Source organism: Agrilus planipennis, unplaced genomic scaffold (genome assembly GCF_000699045.2).
Source record: "Agrilus planipennis isolate EAB-ADULT unplaced genomic scaffold, Apla_2.0 scaffold28, whole genome shotgun sequence".
NCBI lineage: Eukaryota > Metazoa > Arthropoda > Insecta > Coleoptera > Buprestidae > Agrilus > Agrilus planipennis.
In genome coordinates this window covers 136,411-160,731 of record NW_020438897.1, presented here as the reverse complement: position 1 = coordinate 160,731, position 24,321 = coordinate 136,411, and the positions used below count along the sequence as shown (strand labels likewise).

At 33.8% G+C, this 24,321-nt stretch overlaps 1 protein-coding gene across 3 annotated transcripts in view; it reads left to right on the top strand.

The window, feature by feature from the left end:
- The window catches only part of LOC108744541 (pollen-specific leucine-rich repeat extensin-like protein 1), a 107,718-nt gene that overhangs the window by 27,287 nt on the left and 56,110 nt on the right, over window positions 1-24,321 (top strand). Inside the window, exons 1-2 of one of the 3 annotated variants that reach the window (XM_018480360.2) lie at window positions 4,389-4,882; window positions 14,813-14,999. In XM_018480360.2, the coding sequence (XP_018335862.1) occupies window positions 14,841-14,999 (159 nt within the window). In that variant the 5' untranslated portion in view covers window positions 4,389-4,882; window positions 14,813-14,840. Of the gene's footprint in view, window positions 1-4,388; window positions 4,883-14,217; window positions 14,590-14,812; window positions 15,000-24,321 lie in introns of those variants that run through there. The other 2 variants (XM_018480359.2, XM_018480358.2) reach the window with 2 other exon arrangements.

Below are 24,321 nucleotides of genomic sequence, written 5' to 3'. Positions count from 1 at the left end.
TAATCCAATTTCATGATCCATTTCTTGTCATACAATGGTTCGGCATGACTAACGGACGCAAAAATTAGTTACCATAAGTTTTCCTCTTAAAGGCCATCTCACTTCCGTGTAAAGAAGAAGTGATTGATGCATTGATGCTGACTTCCCATATCTTCACACGTTTTTTTTTGTAAGAAGCCTTAAGTGCAATACATCTGTTATTAATAACACTATCGGATAACGTTAGCTGCATTTAGAAATTGGGGTAAATATTTGAATAAATAAATAAGGCAAATTCTATACGCATGTAGGTAATATTGGTAATCAGTAAATAAACATAATAACCGAGGAAATAGAAACGAACCAATCAACAATTGCATCCAATTTATTGTATCTTAACGTCAGACTGAATGTCCTATCCTCTTATATGGCATCTGAGTATATTTCTTTTACAATCCTGAAATGAACCGTTCAGATTCTACCTTTTTATTAGGTTGGTCATGAAACATTTTCCGTTATTACGGTTAATTAGAACGGTTGCATTTCGCGGAATGGTAAATATTTTTATTAGGACAAAAACGCTGCATCTCACAGAACACCAAGGTTCCGCGAAACACCTTTTGGGAACCGCTGGTCTAAAGTGCCATACTGACCGGCCTTTACCTCTATCGCCGTGATAAATTGACGATTTCGCTATAAACTCTCACTCGTAGACCCGAGGCATCCAACCATGACAGCATTACAAGGAAATCTTGAAGGCATAACAGCAAAATTAGACATTTCATAAAACGCCGATGTTTTATGAAAAAGTATTTCAAACAACTGGTCAAAGCCTCAATCTTCAATCTTCATTGAGGCTTTAGAATTGTTCGTCTATCCCCACTCGGAGGGAGTGAAAATTGGTTCGCAATATTTCAGGTCTTACGAAAATTTGTGAGATTTTTGTACTTTTACCATGGATAAACTATGATTAAACATACATACAATTTAGACATCTTTTAGAAGTGAGTTAGTTTAATATCAAATATTATTGAAAATTCATTTCTGAATTTTTACCCACTACAAACTACCTCAAATTAATGAAGGAAAATTTGTTGCTGTTGTCAGGGCGGCAAATTCCCGGTGGCAACAAAATTCGATGCTTGAGAAAAAAATTGCGCTATGAAAAATGCTTATAGAACGCATTTACAATTAAAGTTTACTTTCTTGAATATTTCGGTAGAAATATCTTTTAAATGAATCATTGGGTTGAGGTGCGATTTACAGCATTTGTTAATGTTTGAGTACCACATCTCGATTTCACTAGGTGAAAAAAACTTTTTTTGAAACTTCGTTAACACTATTCTCTAACAGATCAACTGATTGTGATGATATTTACAGCATTTCGGCGTAGCTTTTGAGCTTTAGCTACGATTTTAAAACGTCCAGACCTGATGAATATTCGATTTTCGACGTGAAATCAATAACTTCCCAATTTTGAAAAATTAGTGGTTTTCATAGCGGAAGGTCAATAAGTATTCTGGAAGTGGATAATGGAGCGGCATTTTTTACGGTGCTCAGGGCGGCATTGAGAGAAAATCCGGATCTATCTCTCCATAAATAGTAAAAGTATTATTTACGAATATCTTATTATTTTAAGACTGCTTTTGTACACTCTTGTCGTTAGCCAATATTGCAACATTTTAAAATAATGGAAATTCTAGTTTTATAGCGCGCCACTTAAACTACACATGTTTTCAATAGTTCGGCTACATAACCATAAGAATATGTCTTCATGACTGTATTTTATGTTGTACGACTTCTTCATAGTTATTTAATGTGTTCGAACATTAATAAATACTGAAGGAGGATGTGCAATAAATAAAGAACAGATACCTAGGCATCTAGGTACCTACAAGCTACGACACTCGACAAGATTGAATAATAATTAGATTCATATCAGAAACGTGTGTTATAACAGTTTATGCAGCAGTAATACATGTGCGAGACTAATGGATGCTTTGAAATCTGCATAGAGAGAGAGAGCAAACACAAAAAGAAATCGTACAGTGTATTCTCTATTTGGGGATGTTGCATTTCGTACGAACAGTTTTATATTGAACGAAGAAACATGTGAAAGGAAGGTTAATTCTCTTTTTTCTGCATCATCATCATCATAAGGTCTTCAGTCCTAAGACTGGTTGGACACGCACCTCCACTCTTTCCTATCCTGAGCTAATCTTCGCATTTCCCTAAAGCTAAGGCAACCCACATCCTTAACTATTTGCGAACAGTAATCTAATCTAGGTCTACCTCTGCACCTCCTAAGATCTGTTTCTGCCTCTAATATGTCTCTGACTAGACCTTCAGGCCTGAGAAGGTGTCCCACTAACCTATCACGCCTATTTCTTATTGACTTCCATAGCGTTCTCTTTTCTCCTATTCATTCTAATACGTCTTCATTTCCAACCTTCTCTATCGATTGTATTACTATCATTAGCCTGTAACACCACATTTCGAACGCTTCTAACCTTTTCTTTTCCGCCGCGCCCACCGTCCATGTTTCGTACCCGTACAGCGCCGTGCTCCAAACATACACCTTTAACAACCTTTTTCGAATTTCTAAATTAATCGTTCGCGAGCATAGAAGTGACTTCTTTTTATTGAAGGCGACTCGACCCTGCACTATCCTCTGTTTTATATCCTTACTACCCCTTGCGTCCTGACTTATCTGACTTCCTAGATACCTAAAATCGGCCACTTCTAATTTTTCGTCTCCTATCTTTATATTCACTCTTTCCCTACTTTTCCTTCCCTTGCATACCAGTATTTTTGTTTTATTTTTATTTATTTTCATACAGTACTGTTTTGTCAATACCGCTTCCATTTTATTTAAACCTATCTCTAACTCCTCCTTGCTGGATGCTAATACGGCTATATCAACTCTTTTTTCTTGTAACAAAAGTTTTGTTAACAATTTATTGAAGTTATACATCAGTACAAGAAGAAGTTCACTTAGAAGTCAGCATATATTTTATGTAACTGAGGCTGTTATTACAGATATTAACATTTTTACATCAGTAGCTGACATACAAATTATTTCAATCTTCTTTCTTCGTAATTCTAAGAAAAGAAAAAAAAACAAAGAATGCGATTATATCCACCTTATTGTAATCTCATGTTGAATATTCGCGTTTCTTTGCATTTTTAAGTAGCTAGTTAAAAAGTTCGCATGTCAATTTGTAGTCGGCGGTAAGTTGAAACAGTTTGCGTTTCACGAGGTCAAAGATCCAAGCAATTTAGTAACAAGCATCAGTAGCAGACGTTCTTGAAGGCGAGCGCAAATAAATTGTAACGAAAATGATGTTTTCGTTTGAAACTTCCGAGAAATGTTCATCGAAGGTTCAACTAACTTCGGTCCCTAGGCTAAAATGGCATAGTTAGTTTGCACGACGCTGTTGCTCCATAAAAGTAATAAGTACTTGCTAATTTTGCAACAAGCTCACGAACCATTGAATAGAAATCGTTAGTAAAAACGACGGTTTCTAAAACTTTCTTTGCAATGCCATTTGTGTTGGGTAGATGTCCTTCAGAAAATTTGAAATTTTTGTACGGTAGAGTACCTCTGAATTCTGCCATGTGCAAAACAAATTGATAAAAAATATCTTACTAACATATTGTAGCGACCACGAGCGTGATTGTGTGCGATTGGGCATATGTGTGTGTGAGCGGCTTATCGATTCGCCGACTAGCCGCGGGCGCTTTTCTTCATGTGCGCCGTATCTGTAAACGTGTGTGTCGTACCTGCGAGACTTCTCTGGACGGCTGGAGAATGTTCCCGAAAGGAGGCAAGGGAGTATAAAAAAGAAGAGACGATCGCCGAAGTAGAGTAGAAATAAATTGACCGTTGCAGAAGTGAATCAAGAGATAAGTAGACAGTGATGGATGTGAAATAAATAGAACAGTGAATAGTAACAGTAGTGTAAATAAATAGTTTTTGTCATTGTGAGTCTTAAAATTTAATTTGTTAAACCCACGAACATTACAATATGTTTGTAGTAGATATAACAAAGTAGTTGGGATACAGTGTCTAAAAAATTAAATTCATAAAAATTCAGCTGAATTGGGGTATTCAAACGTGCATCCCGGCACAGCAATAAAAGGACAACGCCCTAACTAGGGCATGCGAGCTTCGTTCTCTGAATACGCGTTTCTTTCCATTGTCCCAGTAAAGTATAAGGGGTAATTAGGTTAACAATTTCATCGCACCACTACCTCGCCACTGTCATCATCTTCCTCTTATTCCCTATGTTTCTTCAATGCATCTTGTGGTTGCTAAACCAGGCCATGTCCCCATCCTACGAAAGAACTCCATTGCAGTCAGCCTTGGCTGGTGCTGCCGCTTTTCCACTAACGCACGTTCGTAGTCCGCGCAGTTCGTTTCCCTCATGTCTGGTGTTCACCAGGCTACAGACAGAGCCAACGTGAAGTCTTTCTTTTGCGGTGCCAGAAAGCAATAATATTTTGAACTCCTCGGCTTTTTATTACTCATATTTTTTGGTGCCAGCTTTTATTTTGTTTCCTTCAAAGGTCTTCTTCTGAGGGTTTATCGTTAGGGTTGTTTGAAACGTACTCTTTGTATACTTGCGTGGGACTGGGCCCTAATATTCATAATAAGACGTGTCGGGTTATTGGTTGTTGGACAGTAAATCATTATTTTATATTTTTTTTACCGAATTCACTAAACGTGCTACCACTAGCTATGCACCGGTAATTTATAGAACAAAGTTACGGTCATTGTGTTAGAAGTGTTGCTAATACGTCGTGATCCGTGACTATTCTATGTATGACAAACAGTAATAGTCATTGCTGATTAGTTGTCTGGATTTTTTTTTAACAACACTGCAAAGTTGCAACAGCTACAGTGAGTAATTAAAATGCTTTTTTAATAATTCATTTTTTATTTTTTTGTAAACATTTAATAGTTTAATTAAACTTTAGTTCTTTTTACCTCATTGAAAAGCTTTTAATTCTGAGTGGAAACGTTTTATATACCTGGTATAGTAAGTGTTGCTATGTTGTATTTCTTGAAAACTTCGGTTTTAATGTTCCTCTTATTAATTATTAATTAAATAGGCACATGATTGAAGAATAATTACCCATAGATATTTGTATTAAAACAACAAAAGTTTGGTAATTGAATTGAAAATAATTTGTAAGTAAATAGAGAAATTATCCTACTTTGGGAAAGTCGTAAACCTTTGTTTCTAACGACTGTATAATTACGAATGGAAAATTCTCTATAATTCTATATATAACAACTACTTATTGGAATCAACAGAAAGAAACAATTGGTTGTATATATCCATATCAGTTTATTTAACATTTACATAAATTGAGTAAAAAACAAGCACGCGGATATTAGATACGTACGTGTATGTTCGTATTTTTCTAGCAAGTAGACAATTTACCTGCCTATTTTTTTTACTTGTTTTCTGTTTTTATTAAAATTGTGGCGTTTCCATTATCTGAAAGGTTAGTTAAGGATCATGTGTAGAATGATTTATCCATTTATGCAAACTGTTGCTAGAACTTAGGCTGGCAATCTAAAAAGACATATTCGCTTCTCATGGTATACGTCTGTGTTAAAAATTCAAATGATACATCGTTTTTTAGGGATGGTAGTTGATGTTTCATCATCAGTAGCTGAAACCAGCAGTCATTAATAATACTGAAAACAATTCTTTAACGAAAAAGATGGTCAATAAACTGAGTTTTTCAATTATATTTTTTATGTAATAAACGCTCTGAAGCAAGACTTCTTGAAAATATTTTATTTAATTTATTTGATACTTTTGATGCCCACTACGGTTGAGATCAAGGGATAGGAACCGTTATGCGTGGTTTATTCTTTACAGGTTGATGTTGTTAATACGTTTTAGGCATCTAGTGTTAAAGCGTTCCGCATCGTTTGTTATTCAGTCAACCTTAATTACGAGGGTGGATTGATAAGTTTCCGGCCTAACCAAGAGATGACGCCACTAGGCCTACCTTGAGGTGACATTCTATAGTACCATCCTTGGATAGCTTGTAGCTATAGTTTCAGCCCGATCTCCTTGCTAGTGTAGGTTTGACAGCACGCTGAACAAGACGCCTCTGTGGTTTTCGTAAAAATGGAAAAGCAGGAAAATCGTGCTGTCATCAAATACTTTTATTTGAAGGGGTTAACGCCGAAGGAAATTAAAAAAGAGATGGACTCAACACTGGGGACATCCTCCCCGTCATATTCAACCGTTAAGCAGTGGGTTTCCGAGTTTAAAAAGGGTGGTGTGAGCACCTCTGATGGGCCTCGCTCAGGACGCCCCGTTGAGGTCACAACTCCAGATATGATCGAAAAAATTCATCAAATAGTGCTGGGAGACCGCAGATTGAAAGTGCGTGAGATAGCTGAGACCTGTAAGATGTCATATGAACGTGTGCAACATATTTTGCACCAACATTTGCATATGGAAAAGCTCTGTGCAAGATGGGTGCCGCGTTTGCTAACAGTCGACCAAAAATTGATTCGAAAAAACATTTCTACCGCAAATTTGTCATTGTATAAGCGTAATCCAAGCGAATTTTTGCGTCGATTCGTAACCGTTGACGAAACGTGGGTCCACCACTACACTCCTGAAACCAAAGAACAGTCTAAACAGTGGATTGGACCAGGGGAACCAACTCCAAAGAAGGCAAAAACAATTTTTTCGGCGAACAAGGTTATGGCTACTGTTTTTTGGGATGCAAGAGGTATTATATACATTGATTACCTTGCAAAGGGTAATACTATCACTGGTCAATACTACGCAGACTTATTGCAACGTTTAAGCCACGAGGTGAAAATTAAACGACCTCATCTGGCGAAGAAAAAAATCTTGTTTCATCACGATAACGCACCAGCGCACACGTCAATCGTTGCGACGGCTAAAATCAACGATCTAAAGTTTGAATTGATGCCGCACCCTCCTTACTCTCCAGACCTAGCCCCGAGTGACTATTTTCTGTTCCCTAATCTCAAAAAATGGCTTGGCGGTAAGAGATTTGCGGACAATGAAGAAGTAATCGAAGCTGTAAATGGTTATTTTGAGGAGCTTGACGAATCAGTCTATAGAGATGGCATTAATAGACTGGAACACCGCTATGAGAAATGTATCAGCCTTGGAGGAGATTATGTTGAGAAATAAAAAAAAAAAATTTTTAAAAACCTTGTTTTTCTTGGTCAGGCCGGAAACTTATCAATCCACCCTCGTATATTTCAATAATATTTTACATCTAAATTTTATATGATTTAATAGATACAATGATTTACATTCGCTTGAGTTAACGAAGAAAGTCAGAGATTCCTATTATTTGGCAAACGGATATTGATTAGATCTTCTGCAAGAGTTACACATTAATTTTAAGTATGTCATCGAAGAAGTATGTACGTAATATCAAAATCATAATGCCCGAACGCCATGTAGTTTACACTGTAACGAGAGACATAAAAAAAATTAATTGCTTTCTTTGAAACTGATATGTCGGTGCCTGACTTTGACATCACCACTATCACGCGAAATGTATATGACAGTTTAAAATAAACATTAATACAAAAATTACTTCGTTATCGTGACATGGTATTTAATAACCCTTTATTCCTCGAAATTTGTATTTATAATTTTCTGAGGAATGTTATGGTTATGAGTATGGCTCCAAAATTCTTATGAAATATATTTAAAAATGCTACAAAAAGGTAATGAAATTAATATGTTGAAATTCCAGAGTGTGTTGTGATATTTGCTTCATGCAATTTCTAATTCAGTCGTAATTATCAGCATGTTTATTATTTTTTATTTTGGATAAGGTGTTTATCGACCTAATTACTACTTTTTATTGTGGCTAACAGTTACATTGATTTATCTTGATTATTGTGTTTATAAACAATTTCATTGAATATTGTTCGATTCAAAGGTAAACGAATTCCATAAAACTAAAGTTAAAAATGTTCGACATTTTATGGAACAATTAATTTCACCTGTCTCCTTTATTTATTGTATACGTTACAAAACTATCCACGAAAAAATTAAAAAATTTCTGAGTTGTCTGAGAAACGAGTTGACCACCTTATAAAATTCGTCAATTTGACACTAATTTGTTAATCTATTTGTATGTCAAAAATCATTAAATCAGGTGTTTTTTACAATTTCAGCATCATCATAAGGTCGTCAGTCCTAAGACTGGTTGGACACGCACCTACACTCTTTCCTATCCTTAGCTAAACTTCGCATTTCCCTAAAACTAGAACAGCCCACATCCTTAACTATTTGCGATCAGTAATCTAATCTAGGTCTATCTCTACCCCTCCTTACTTCCGTTTCTGCTTCTAATATGTGTCTGACTAGACCTTCATGTCTCAGAAGGTGTTCTACCAACCTATCTCGCCTATTTCTTAGCGACTTCCATAGAATCCTCTGTTCTCCTATTCTTTCTAATACTTCTTCATTTCTAACTTTCTCTATTCACGGTATCCTCATCATTCACCTGTAACACCACATTTCGAACGCTTCTAACCTTTTCTTTTCTGCCGTGTCCACCGTCCTTGTTTCGCACCCCTACGGTGCCGAGCTCCAAACGTACACCTTTAACAACGTTTTTCGAATTTCTCAATTAACCGTTCGCTAGCATAGAAATGACTTCTTTTTATTAAAGGCGACTCGATCCTGCGCTATCCTCTGCTTTATATCCCTACTACTCCTTCCGTCCTGACTTATCAGACTTCCTAGATACCTAAAATCAGCCACTTTTTCTAATTTTTTTTCTTCCCTTGCATACCAGTATTTTTGTTTTATTTTTATTTATTTTCATACAGTACTGTTTTGTCAGTACCGCATCCATTTTATTTAAAACTATCTCTAATTCTCCTTGACAGATGCTAATATTGCTATATCATCTGCAAATCTAAGCATACTAATCTTTTGCCCCTGTATATCTATCCCTACAGTGGTACTGTCTTTAATGATGTTGATCGCGTCTTCGATGTATAGATTAAAAAGTAGCGGTGACAGTGTGCATCCCTGCCTGACTCTCTTCCTAATATTTACTTCTCCAATTGTATGTTGCAACCCCATCTCTATAATTGCCTGTTGGTCTTTATACAATTTATATCAATTTTAAGATACCATACAGATACAACAACTATTTGAATGGTACAAGTCCTTCCTTATTGCCAAGATTCTAGTTTCTAGGTGAATTTTAATATCCAAACAGTAACAAATGGAGGGGTTAAAATTAAATACATATTAAAATAGACGCATACATTTTTAGTATGAAATTAATTAAAAATTAAAATTTGTTTCAAATTTTCATAAAAGGTAAAACACAAATTCATATAATATGTATCACTATTGATAAACAAAACACCTTGACAAAGTAACATGAACATAAACTGCTACAACACGAAAATTTCTAATACTTTTCGACTATAGGAAACAAAAATTAACCACATTAAAATATAACAAGTTCCTTACGCAAGGTTTGTACGAAAAAATTATACATAACACATATCTATGTACATATGTTCCATGTTCCCCTTTAAATTACGATAAGATACCGAGCAATCAGAGAAATAACCCATTCAAACCATAACCTAACCTAATTTTAAGTTAAAATCAAGTTCTACTCATCAATCATGCATTAATAGTGGAGTTATCGTGATAATGTTTTAATTATACATATATTATTTCCTATGAGATTCTTTTTTTTTTATTTCGAAATGGAAAATTCCGGAAAATTTTCTGATTACAAATCATTTTCTAGACTATTCTGCTTCATAAAAACAGTTGGAAAACTTGCTCAATTATAATGTAACGTTTATTGGTATTTATTTATGACTTTTTTAATAATATTGTTGGGTACTTAGTAGAATAATACAGCTTTAAGTAACCCACACATCAACCAATTGGGTTTTTAGCGGTATACATAAGTACGTTATATGGAAGCTTAACTAAACAATTCGTGGGAAGAAATAAATTTGTAAATGCTAACGACCCCCAGTTCCATTCTTTACTGTACTTATTTGTTTATTGCAACCTTTTGTTCGGCATTTATGACTCCGTACCGGCTTCTTTATTTATCACAATACTAAGAATTTGAACTAATGTGAACATGAATCGGTTAATTATAATTTTAAAGTGGCACCAGACTACGATGATGTACGGTGTGATTCACGGACCTCGATCTTTCCTATTCGAATTTCTACGGATAAATATAGTGAAAAAAACAATGTGCCAACGGCGACCGCTTCGACGATAAAATGCTAATCCAGACAACTTGATATTTATTCTATTCTTGTCGGAATAATCGACCACTCTATGAATACCATTTCCTACCGGAAATCATAATGTATCTGACAGAAATTCGAAGTGCTTATTCCGTCCAATATAAAGAGGAAAAATAAGTCTTTTCGTTAAGTCGTTAAAATTTGGGAACTTCCTGATTTATCCATGTAGTGACATTATTTTGAAGTTATATCGCAGGATAATTGTAATTCGGCAAATATTGATTGATCTCCCATAAATCGAATAAACAAATTGTTAGTTTTGTTGGATCGCATCAGCACGTCGCAGACAGTTTCGACAGAACACAGACCAACTTTTACCTGCTGTCTTAACAGCACGTTTTATGAAATTCTACAAATGGCGCGGTAAACGCCATCTGTAGTACAACGCTACATTTTACGAATTACTGCGTATCCAGGCGTAGCTCGCCACTACGTGATACCATAATCGAATGAAGCCATTTTTTTAAATAATACTCCAAATGCAGCCCATCTAAGATCTTCACCCATCCTTCAACCAATTCTCGAATTCCTAGGAGAAACCAGCCCATATCTTTTGAATTAAAGAAGTCAATTGTAAGCGAGTCCCTACATTGCGAAGACAACTACTAGCAAGACGAAATTAGCGAAACTTGGCGAAATTAAACAACTTCCGTGTCAGCATTTATTAGTCCGGATTCACTTTAGCTTCGCTCCTCTGCTTCTTGACATAGCTCACTTTATGAGTGCAAAACAATTTAATAAAAAATCTTAAAACACAACTGATAATAAAATAAACGCACAATCTGTTTTGTCGAATCTGAAGTTTCATTTCAAAAAAAGATTACTAATGGAGCATTCTCAGTAATTATTTTAAATTTGATGTTTTATCTACAGATAAAGCAAAACATCCATCGATCACAGAAATTACACATTTATCGTTTTTATGTCGCACGACGGAAAATGCATGTCTGTAATCTGCTTTTGCAACTACGTCTATCTGAAAATAGCAACTGTTTTTCTGAAAACTGCCCTAAAGCAACCGAATTCTCAAAATTTTTTGAAGAAATCAGCAGTTCCAAAAGGTGTAATTTATATTTATTGGACCTATATTACTTCATTATTTAAATGAGAAGATGGTTTAAGGTATTAATACGAATTTTCCTGCGTTATATTTATCAAAAGATGATGCTGCCCCCCGGGTACCGGATCCAAACCGGGTTACACGACCCATATCTACATTAGATACTTGGAGTACCTGCTTCATCACATCACTCACTTTCTTTTCACGTTTGCAAATTTGTTAATTTATTTTGTGCTTGAAGTTAGACCTAGGAATGTGAAGAACACGGTATCGGTTAGTCAATTAATTAATATTTAACAGGATTTATTTAACATGAATAACCACATCGTGGCCATAAGAATATACAATGATCTGAGTACCGACCTTAAATTACTAAACATCAAAAGTGCCTCATTCAAATTGAAAATAAAGAATTGGATTAAAGCCAATATACTAGGATAAAAACAAAAAAAGAAAAGAAGACTGAAAAATCGACTGTACAAAAATCACACAATTAACTATTAACCTATAAAGGTCTATTAATGCCAAATAAAAATAAAATTGTTATCACTGATTAATTAATCTTAGATATAAGAACCTATATATGTGCAATAGGTATTATTACTTAAGATACAAAAGATCTCACCATAAAATGTTAAAATATATATGGTCAAAGATAGATAATTATAAAAACATTACATATATAACTAATATCATCTTAATTAAATGTAAAATAACATTTGAGACAAACTCATAGATTTAGTATTAAGCTTCATATATTACATTAACTGTTATTTTAGTTATAAGCTTTCTTCTACTCTCCTCTTTATCTTTTCTTTAACCAGACTGCGAACAGGTAACTTATTACCTCTGCAGAATTACTGCAACTTATATGTAATAATATATGTATGTATGTATGTAATTACTTCTGGTTCAAATAAATAAATAAATAAAATAAATTTATCACGTTAATAACATAAATGAAATGCTTGTCGTTCGAGAGTTAACAGAAAAATATAATAAAAATTGAAATTATCAAAAACCGTTCAATATACGTATATAAAACATTTTGATATGCGAACTCTTTTTAACGTCCACTTATCTCGTTAAACCCCAGGCTTATGAAATGCTAGTGTACGGTAATATTTTGAAGAACTTTTAGGTCCACTACCTTCTCGCATTCGCCTGACGTTATTTCTTGGATCACTCTGTATAAATAACCGTACGAATTCTAAATATTCTTCGAATGTTAAAATTCAAAGCTGGATTGGAGTGAGAGGTATTTTATTAACGATGTTTCGCACCTCTTTTACAGTGCTTCTTCAGGATAAATGAGTAATTTTTTTCTGGAGCATTCTATATGAACCAGAACTAATTGTAAATCTACTTGATAAATTGCTATAACGGAAGACGCGTAGTAGTAGAGAGTAAACATATTTGACCTTATCTCTTCCGAACAGCATATTTTGACCCTATCGCTACTCCACGATATCAGTAACATGGCACTTGAACATCATTTTTGTATTATCTGAAACAGGATCTTGTTGCCTGTAGGCCTATAACTGGCATCTAACATTTAACAACAACCTCTTACTTTAAACGAGAAGAAACAACTGAAGTAATTTACGTAATTTACCATTGTGTGTATCACGAAGTTTTTCATTTAGGGTAGTAAGTAATAGGACGTTTTACTGTCTTATGAATTTATTTTATTACATATATCTAGTACCTATTGAAGACCAAATGAAGATATTGCTATGAAATATTAATTAGTTAACAAAAATCGCATTGTAATCAATGCTCAAAATTGGATGAAGGCGAACGCATACGAATTTCTTAGAACTGGTGGATGCGTAAGTCCGATAAATTCCTTAAATTTTTTAATCAAAATAGGTCACAGAGAAAGCGGAAAAACAGGGAGGCATTATGAAGAACGACTGTTAATTGCGTTATAATGTTATTATTCTGTTTTTAATGGATTATAATGTTCATAGTATACGCACTGTAAAAAATATTCCACAGCAGATGTAGTAGTACAGTGTAGTTTTTTGTAAAACTTCATGGAGTATAAAAAATTCGCACAAATACGAAGTCATTGGACATTACTCATTCTTTTATTACATTGATGGTATTTCTCAATTAATAGCCTACATAATATGTGTTTTGATTGAAATTTTCAGACTCTAATTATAATTAGTGCGTTGGTTTTTAATTTGACTGTGTATATTAAAAATGATGTGCATTATTTCAAAAATTCTCAAGAATTAACACGTTTTATTTCTTCCAAAAAAGAACGTTTGAATGCTCGTAGAATTTTTTGTTTGGTAACCGTCTTTATGTTCTTCTAATTTAATTTTTAGTGCTATTTTTGTTTATCCTGTACAATTATTTCAGTTGCAACTAATGGCGCTAATGCTATAATACTTTTAAACTGTATTTTCTCTCTCTAATAAAAGAGCAGTACTGGTTTTCTGTTACGAATTATGAAGAAAATAATGTTCTGCAGATGTGTTTTTATTAGACCATCCAAATCATGTTTTTAATAAAGCCGTGTTTCAAACCAGAAATTCCGCCTCGAGCTGTATTTTACTTACCCTGTAACTTATTAATTTTGTTTGTGAATGTTATTCTTACATATTTGGTTTTATTATACCAGGCATACTTATAAATAAGGAATGTGTCTTAATAGGTGTATTGGTATTTTTATTGCGCGATGTTAGTCAATAAACAATATTGTTGCCTTCAGCTTTCAACAACTACATGCTGCATATAAATATATGTACCTTATCACTGATTCTTATAATGTGAGCGTTGTTCAGTCGTATCGAAATTAACAAACCATTTAATCATCTGTTTACACAAACCAGCTAAGTAATTCTATACTGAACAGTGTGTTTGTCAGTAGAACATTATCTGACCCTGTTGATGAGCGAACGTGGCTCGTTTCTTGGGAAAAAAATTAATACTTGCTAGAGATCAAGAGACATTGCGTTTTCAGTCAGAGAAAGCTGTACGCATTTTGACACTTCTGCTGTGTAAAACGTCACGTTTTTGTTACTTTACTCGATTTTATTTTTGTGTGGTGTTTTGAAAACTTTTACTTCAACAGACTGATATCGATTAAAACTGGTTCTTATTCTGGACTATCGTGTATTTTTTAAAATTATTTTATTTATTAGAAAGACAAAGTGTTTAGGGTACTAATAGTGCACTAGTTGCTGGAGACGACTTAGGGGTACGTTTTCACCTGATTTATAAAAATTTAACTGTAATTTTAAGTACATATAAAGGTTTTTTAAAAATTCATGTATCTAGTGAGAGAATTTCGTACTATAAGAAAGTAAAATTTCCAAATGAAACGGTTAGATAGGTAATCTAAAACATTGTTGAATGTTGCTCATTTTTTTTTTTTTTGTGAAATAGATACGTATTTCAAATAGGCTTTCTTATTGTTTCAGTTAGTCGGTAGTAGTAAAAAGTGTAATTATGGGTGCAAAGCAGTCGAAGAGGTCCGTAGATATAACTACAACTCCGAAAAAAGAAGGTGAAAGTCCGGTCGAGGGAGAGGGAAGAGTAGAAAAAATCGGTGATGCCGATATTAAAGTAACCACGAATGGAACGGTTCACACAGATATCGAATTTGCGGTAAGTGTTTAATCTCGTAGTATCATGTTTAATAATGATCATTGTCATTACACTTGGCAGTCTCGACCGATCAAATATGTATACCAAATAAAAATTTAGGTAATTTTTTACATTTGTTGACATTGGAATTGAGACATCAAGTGTAGTGAGGTAGGTAGTACTCACCAAGTAAAGTAGTGTAGTAGTATTTACTAGAATTTTGTTTATTATTTGTTTAAAAATCAATGTGACTGAGATATAGGCTCTTAATCGGAGGAAATTCCAGTAGGTACGGCCCTGGCTTCAGCCTTCCGTCAGCTGTTCCCGCCAAACCATCGTTTGTCCTAAAACATATCCTCCTAACATTATTCTAATGTATCAGCTCGCATTCGGCGGGCAGGGGCATTAAAGAAACTCGAGTCTATCATAGATCTACCTGACTAAACAATGACGTCATCAATGCATATTTGGCGAGAACAGCTGCGGAAGGGCTGCAGCCAGGGCCGTACCAACCGGAATTTCCTCCAATTAAGAAAACTTTAGGAGCCTGTATCTCAAGCTACATTGGTTTCCGCATGGAATTAATACTACCAAACGATTCTATACGGTGAGTACTACCTACCTGACTAAACTTCATGTCTCAATTCCAGTGTCAACTAATGTAAAAAATGACCAAAATTTAATGAGCATTTATTACCAAAAAAATATTTTGATTGTTTAACTCATGTTTCGACGATCTTTTTGAGCTAGCAGAATAGTAATTAAATGAAAAAATTCTCCGAGCATTTAACTTCGCATTAGAGCTTTTACCGATTTTCTTTGCTTAAACCCGTTTTGATCCTCTTGTGTGTCAACGTATTGTCCAAGTCGCATGGAAAAATAAGAGCATTTTGGTAAATAATTTTTTCGCTCCTGCTCTTAATCTTAAGCTAGCAAAACAGTAACTTTTGAACAAATGCCGGGCGCTTAATTAGCGTTTAATGAGTATTTAATTGTCCATGTGCTTGGTGATTGCTCTTCCTGCTTAAGGGATATCTTCAGTGTTGCATATGGTTGCATGTCTCGAAAAATTGTAACATGAAACCAAGAATAATTTTGCTTACCATATTACACATTTGTTAATAAATGTAGATAATTTTTTGCAAAAAAAGGCGCTTGTAATATATAACTATTTAAATTGTGCATTCCTACGACAGTTATCATAAAGTAACTGATAGATCCTGGAAGCTGTTTACTTACATCATATTAATTAGACAGTTATGTTGTATAAATATTATTGAAAACTTATAACTTTTATTAAAATACTTAATTAAATGAGGTAAATAGTAACGTTGTATGTTCAGTTTTTTAAAGAAAGCATGTAGAATATCAAGGAAACATCTTTATAATCATTAGTAATCTATTTCTTGGTTACATTTCTGTTAATGTACACATATACCTACTACGTAATAAAATCAGCAGTTTTGCGTAATTACCGTTTTATGACTTTTACTTAAACTTTCTTGATTTATTGCACAAAGTCAAAGAATCTTTTAAGCTAATACTGTCATACTTTTAAATTTCGGAATACGATAAAAAAAAACAAATACAAAAAGGAAGATAACCAACGGCGCGGCGTCTAATACGTAATAATTACATTGTGATAACGTATAGCGTCGTAGCTGTTTCATTAAAACAAACAATTTTCTTTTAATTTTTTTCGCATCACTTTCCACGGTTTTATTATTCTTAAACAGGTATTGTCTATAATAAATCAATAAATTTACTATCTCTAATCCGTACGCTAATTAGTTTTAGTAAAGTAAAAGTTTATGTTAGAGTAGAAGTAAAAGGACTAATCTCGCTGTGATAGATTAATTAGATCTACCAGTACCAACTAACTGAACATGTAGTGTCTTAATAAAAATACATAGTATCTTTATTACTAGTCTAATTTCGGTTAATTAGTATTATCATCCATTGTATTTACTCGAGGACTTTCTGTACATCTAAGTAAATTGCAACGAGCACCTTTTAGGTACCTCTCAGTTCCTTTAGACAGTGTATCAGATACAGCACAGCGGGTCATAAAATACATTATTTATTATCTTTCAATTTCACCTAATATAAGAAAGAATAGTAAAACATATCCGACTGGAAATTAGTTAGTGCATTGGATCCGATGCGGATCAGAATTGCCTGAAGATTGATCAGAAATAAATCAGGCTATCTGATCCGGGTATGGTAGAAAATCGTCACGCCATGTATAATCAACATAGGATCCATTTGAAAAATCCATGTCAGATCTGTTTCTAAGATCCATGACGGATCCGTTTCTAAAATTCACGACGGATCCGTTTCAAACATCCATTTGACGAACAATATTGCATACACAATAAATCAGGTAAAAAATAAAGTTCAGGACATCGGATACAATGTTGATTTAAAGATTGTACCGAAACCGTAATAGAATTTGTAGCATTAGATTGTGATAAGACATTGGTCAGATGACTGGATTAAGGGATAGGATACTCTACTATGATTAATTTCTGACCAGATGGTTGGATCAACAGATTGAGTATTGTGCGCTGACCAATTTCTGATCGGATGACCAGATCAAGAAATGGAGTAATGTACTCTGATCAGAAACTGATCAGATCGGTGGATCAACGGATAGAGTACTGTACTCTGATTAAAAACTGATCAGATGGGTGGATCAACTGATAGAGTACTGTAGTCTGATCTGAAACTGATCAGATGCCCGTATTACGGAAAATCTGATCCGCATCTGATCATAATCCGGGTTCTCTGAACTAATTTCCAGTCGGATAAGAGCAATATGGAAGTCAATAGGAAACAGACGAGATAAGACACCTTCTTAGACAAGCTGAAACAAGAGTTTAGAAAGGCATAGGAAGGCCTAGATTAAATTACTGTTTGCAACAAATTGTTGAAGTTTAGGTACTTACGTCGCTCTAGTTTTCGGGAAATGGGAAGATTAGTACAATATTTAACTAGTTTGTTGACTGAAGACCTTATAATGACGATGATGGCAGTTATTTCTATGCTATTAAGACATCACTTAAAAAAAAAAAAGTTGTCCATTTGGCAGCCTGTACAGGGTACCGTCGAACCGATTTCGATGAGACAAAGAACAGATTATCAGGGAAAATCTAGGGATCTATACATGTATATATGTATATTGAAGGGTGACATTTTAAATTATCGATTGAGTACAATTAAATTATTATTTATTAATAATTTGAACCAATATTGAATCACTTTTCTATTAAGTATTGTGATTTATATAGAATTCTGAGAAATCGAAATGAGTTAATTAAGTTCGCAAATGCATTCACATGCATATTTCCTTTTTTAACTCTGAATGGAATTTACCGTAAAGATAATGGAATGTGTCACCGTTTTGAACGGTTTAATTGATCTTAGTAATTAATTTGTGAAATCAATTACACTTACACCTGCTTTACGCGTAATTAAGAATCTACTCACAATTTAAGAATAAATACCTGCATAAATACATGAAACAATTAATATACAATGTATCTACCAAGGTTGTCTTCACACCGGAAACTATTTATTGGAAATTTTATGAAGGAACTTACTTTTTATAAAAAGTGCTACCTTTTAGAGAGTATTTTTCAATTGGCTAAATTGTACGACGGATTAAAACTTGATGGATTAAAGACGATTAAGACTTTTATTATTATTTATCAAATAAATGCATTCAAGAAATATTGAAAAAAAATAAAAGTTTAATTTTACTTTGAATCCGTCCCCTGCCTATTTAAAGAAATGATTTGTAACACTTCTTAATTTCTTTTAAATTACAACTTAGGTTGAAATTTTTAAAAAGTACTTAACTGTTTATTACATACGTTTGTAGAAAACTTGATGGCTAATTAGAGATAGCCCGGGTACAACACTCGTTGTACTGCTCGATACTCAGCGTGTTCGGTATTTTTTAGTACTCGTATTGGTTCAAGTCGCGAGTATTAGTTACCTAATTGTTTTGATAAAAAACTTTAAAAGTAAGAGAGATTTAAAAAATTAGAAATTATTTTCATATCATAAGCAACAACTTGTAGTGTATTTTTCGGTGAAATAATAAACATAAGAGTGTGCATTTTTCATAATTGAATTTTTAATTTTTAGATATTTAAAGTTAGCAAATGCATAAAGCAAAGTTGCATAATAAGGTTTGAGCATAAAAAACTCTACAAGTGTAAGTAATTACATGTATGTACATATGTTTATATATAAAAGTACAGTTGTATTTAGGGTCAAACTTAATTCGTTTCCTAACTTCGCAAACTGAAGCACTCAAAACGTCGGGCTACTGTGTAGATCTGGTATTTTTTCTCATGCTTGTAAGCAGGGATCGTCAAAACAATATTTCTGTAGTAGGTCGAGGCATGTACGTGGTGCGAGTCCAAATTTTTTTCGGTACCTAATTGTGTCCATGAACCGATTCGTCCTTGATAAAGGGCTTTCGTTACGCCAAGTGTCATTGTAGTACTGCATTTTTTGATTCATTATAAAATAGTAGTTTCTTACCTTCCCTTCACATGTAATATTACGTTTTTATCTAGGGTTGCCATGTCTAATCGAGCATACAGAAGTTTTGTATAGTGTCACGATTATAATTTGTTATCCCTATGCTAATTCATTGACTGACCATCAAAACTTATAGGATACTTACTTCCCTTTAATCCTAAATCTTGATGTTTGATACAAATGTAATAAGTAATGAAAGAGTCCTAAAAATATTAATTTTTTACTGTTATTACATGACCGACATTTCTTATCTCAGCCATCCCATGAAGCGATTCTTCATTGCATTATTCTTTGTTTGAAGTGTACTGTCTCCTCCAACTTTAGTTATCTGATTTCCTACACCTTTTCATAATGAAGTATTTAAAAAATGGTTTATTTACCATTTGTAGATAACTTCAGTAAACACTATGTAATGTGCGTACATTATTATACTACAATTGTGCATATCAAACGTTGTAATATAAACGATATTTAAATACATTTACCTATGTAGGTCTTTAATCGCGACCTTTTCTACACGTCGTATTAACTATTGCAATTGATATGTTGTTTTTTGAAATAATGAAATTGTTTGTTAACATAACATAATAATACTCCCACAAAATTACTTTCCATTGACTTTTGTTTTTTAAAATTACCGGTCGGATTAATGTCAGTTTTATTAATCATTATTAGTCAACAACTGTTTCCGTAATAAAATCGATGATGAATTTTAAATGTGGGCAACAGACCATGACACTAGTTAATTTTCATTTTTTCTTTTTGCTAGATGTGTAATAGAAGTTGTTTTGTGTATGTTGCATTCTAACGATAAACGTCTTTTAATTAGTTTAGTAGAAGCTTTCGAAATTAATTTCTTTGGAAAAGTAAAATTGACTGTAATAAGTTTTGTGGTAGTTCCAAAGTCTGTAACACAATAAAAAGCCAAATTAAATGTGATTAAAAAATGTTATAATCTATTGCAAAATATTGTATACTAGCTCTTGTCCGCGACGTCGTCTGCACAAAACTATTTTTAAGAATAAATACAATTATAATTCAATAAACAATAAAATAGCCTTAATCATTCGCCGGGTAAACTCGTCTTCATGTGTGTAGAGTTTCATTGAAATCGGTTCAGCCGTCAGACAGACAAAAAATATTGTTTGTGTCTTAGTAGTAGCACATAATTAAAAAAACACGTTATTTCTAAATTGCAGACAAACATATATAAAGTAATTTTCCCTTGAGAAACGTGTAGAAATTTTTTCTAACTTCCCGCGCAGCGTCACTTTGTTAATGAGGTAGAGAAACCGAAAACCCCACAGGTGCTCTCCCTCCAGTATCCTAGATCACAGGGGAAGAAAACTATACTTTTTTCTTATTCATGTAAGAGCGAAGGCTTCTGTTAAGATCAATTTGAGTACAGGGATCTGGATGTGAATTCTCCTTATTTGCTGTTTGCTGGCAGTGTGAATCAGTTGTTATAGAAAAGGCCGGTTTGAGGCGGTCGACAGAAATAACCTTTTCAAGAGTTGGAAATTTCAGGACTGCATCCACCTTCTCTAATGGAGCTGTAAATCGGCTCTTGTCAAGGTAGTAACCCAGATAGAAGACTTCTCTCTTGCCAAAGGATCACTTACGGAATTGATAACAAGTTATTCTCTCGCAAAATCTTTAAAATAGTTTCAAGGTGTTTGGCATGCTGTTCAGCAGATTTACAGAAAGCAGTTAAGTCAAACATGAATCAAGAGGCGAAAGTTACGTTGCTAAGAATGTTATCTATATGGAATTGAAAGATCTCTCTCACATTCGGATGCATTACAAGGGAACTCAAAAAGACCAAGTAGTGGTTTGATAACGGCTTTATCATCGCCCCCTTCAGCCACCGAAGTCTAATAATCAGCTTTTTAACAAGATTAATTTTTGAAAATATTGAGCAATCGTGACAACAATGAAGTAAGTCATCAATGAAAGGAATTGGATAGCTATCCGTTACTACTTGTGTATTAAGTGGCGGTAATCACCGGTTGAACGCCAACCACCAACCTTTTTAATAACATTGTGAGTAGGACTTGACCATTGGCCGCTGGAGCAGAAGATTTGAGAATAATTGAAAATAGTTAGTGCACTTTAACATTAATGAGATTTTGTAAACCCCTGTGTACAATGGATCAGTGATATTAGAAGAAGAATTTTGAGGGGAAGCTATAGTGGAGATGCTGTAAATTCTCAACGTATCCACACATGGAGAGTGGCGATTTTGTCGATGAGTAGGACCATTTTAAGTCAAAACAAACAGCACTTACCTATAATAGCATGACTAGTATCAGCAACAACGAATGAGCATCTGAAATCTCTACGAAAGTCAAGGTACAGCGAGTTCATCGAGGGAAGATGTAACTTGGAAGACCCCTAACAATTTGGATTGGATTGTCTTGAAGAGGTATGGCAAACTAGCGGACTCTGAGGACATTATCAGGGTCTTGGACGCCTTCCAAGGACCACACAAGGCTGGGTAACTTAATGGTGTTGCTTGTTTGTAGAGTCAGCTAAGCGATTGATAAGTTGTGTTTTAAGAAAATTGTACGTATCCGCATCAATGCTTCATGAGCGAGATTACGACCTTGCATTATCATCCAGATCACATTTCTGGATTGCCTTTCCTAAATGAATGGAAGACACATCACTAACGTTCTGTTTAGCAGACCTAAACTAGATGGTGTAGCTGAATTTTCCGTTGGTCAAAAATGAGTAATAGGAAAAAGAAATGATTGATTAAATGACATATTTCCTTGTAAAAGTCTTTCTATGTCATTTCACGAATTCTTCACTAAAAATTAATGAATATTAAATGGTTGAATCTCGAAAAATTGAATTCACAGTTTAATTAAACAGAGTACGTACTTCTACTATAATGTTAATAACTGATCGATATTCGAAGTACCTATTAATTTCTTGCCAGACAGTTTAATGTCATGTAGACGCGTATCTCATGCTGTATGTTCTTTATAAAAGTAGGTTCGCTGTGAATGATTAACTGAATGTTATTCATTCGAGTTATTAAAAGTTACACAGCTCCTTGGCTTTATCTCAAATTAATCCGTCGTCTTTTTTCGGTTTTCTTTTAAGAACCAACACACACATATTAACGCACATAATATTTATCTTCGCCTTTGTGTATATATATATATATGTATTGTAAGTACATACGTATGTAGTACTTGTTGAACGATCTCTAAAAGATTCAAGAAGATGGTCCATGAATGTTTTTTTAGATTTCTGTGTGTTTTACTTTTTTCATTTCCCTGTGTCTCATAAAGAAGTTAGGGATTGTGAACGTAAAAAGTTTATTTAATGAAGTAAAAATTACACGAATCATAGAATTATTTTTTTAGACTTTATCAGTAATTAAAAATATTGCTATACATAGGGAGTAAGGCGGAAACAATGAATATATTACGTTCCTTTTTATAACAACTCATCATATAACTTAAACTTTTTGGTGTGTGGTTCCCTTGAACATTAAATAATTTACGGAAAACTTCTTTCTTTGTGTATCGTACGTACGTTCATAAAAAGATGCGACTTGCACAAAAGTTTTTCCAAATCATAATTGGTAGACACATATATGTAGCAACTACTGAGTTCATTCCCGTTTTAATCCTTATCCATGCGGGTAGACGGAATTGAATTTATGTCTTTATAGTTGACATGTGCGGTATTTAGTTAATTAATTTATTACATCTGATATCTATCGAAGACAATTAACGAATACTTAAGATATCAATTAATGATCAGTATGTATGTACAAAAATACTTCGAATGCTATTATCTTGAAATTCCTTACTTCGGTTGTAGTACATTTTTTCTGCAAATTTTCTGACCTGGCAGAATTTTATTTTTCGATGTTAAAGAAATTAAAAGGTTACATATTTCTTTGGAGATGTCCCATATAAAAATTAAAATAATGTAGTTTTTGAGCCTTTTGGAGAGTTAGACTTTTATCTGAAACTTTTTTGTTATTCTACATAGTCAAATGTATCAAAAATTACATCTTTTCAAAAACACAAATAGTGAAGTGTCCTGCATCTTTTTTGGGAAGGCAGACTGGAAAGGGAATTTTATTTTTTTTCGTTATTGAAGGAATTTGCTTTTTTGTACCTATAGCATTTGTGTTAGTATATATATTGTTAATACTTATTTTATAATTTCTTTTGTATTTTCTATTGAATTACCGTTGACGGAATAAATAATAATTGTTCATCCAGCTATGAACCAAAGTATGGAGGTACATCTAAATGTTTGTGTGTGTGTGTAGTTTCCTGAAAACAGCTGCGATCGGGGATGCTTGTTTGCTTTGTGTGGCTTCTCTTTTACAATGCTGGTTGATATGTACATATAAAGTTCCGTTTTGAAGCCAGTGTTTGTTGTTTTCGAGATCAAATCAAAATGTTTTCGTACAAACAAATTGTGGTTTCAGAAAATAAGACAAAAAGTGGCCCATTTGTGAACATCTGCTATAAGTATACAATCAAGGTATAACGTCCCCCGAACATAGAAATTACACATTTATTGGTCGACATGAGCGAAGTTTGGTGAACGTATGGAATATATTTTTCCAGCTACGTTTATCTGAAAATATCATCTATTTCTCGGAAAACGATCTTGGACTAGCCGAACCCTCAAAATCTTTTGATCGTAACACCCCCTAAAAGCTTTAAATTGCATTTACTGGACTTAGATTACCTTGGGGCCATGGAAGTATTATGTAGGCAGTGCAAGGGGAGCGGGGGGGGGTCTTTGATTT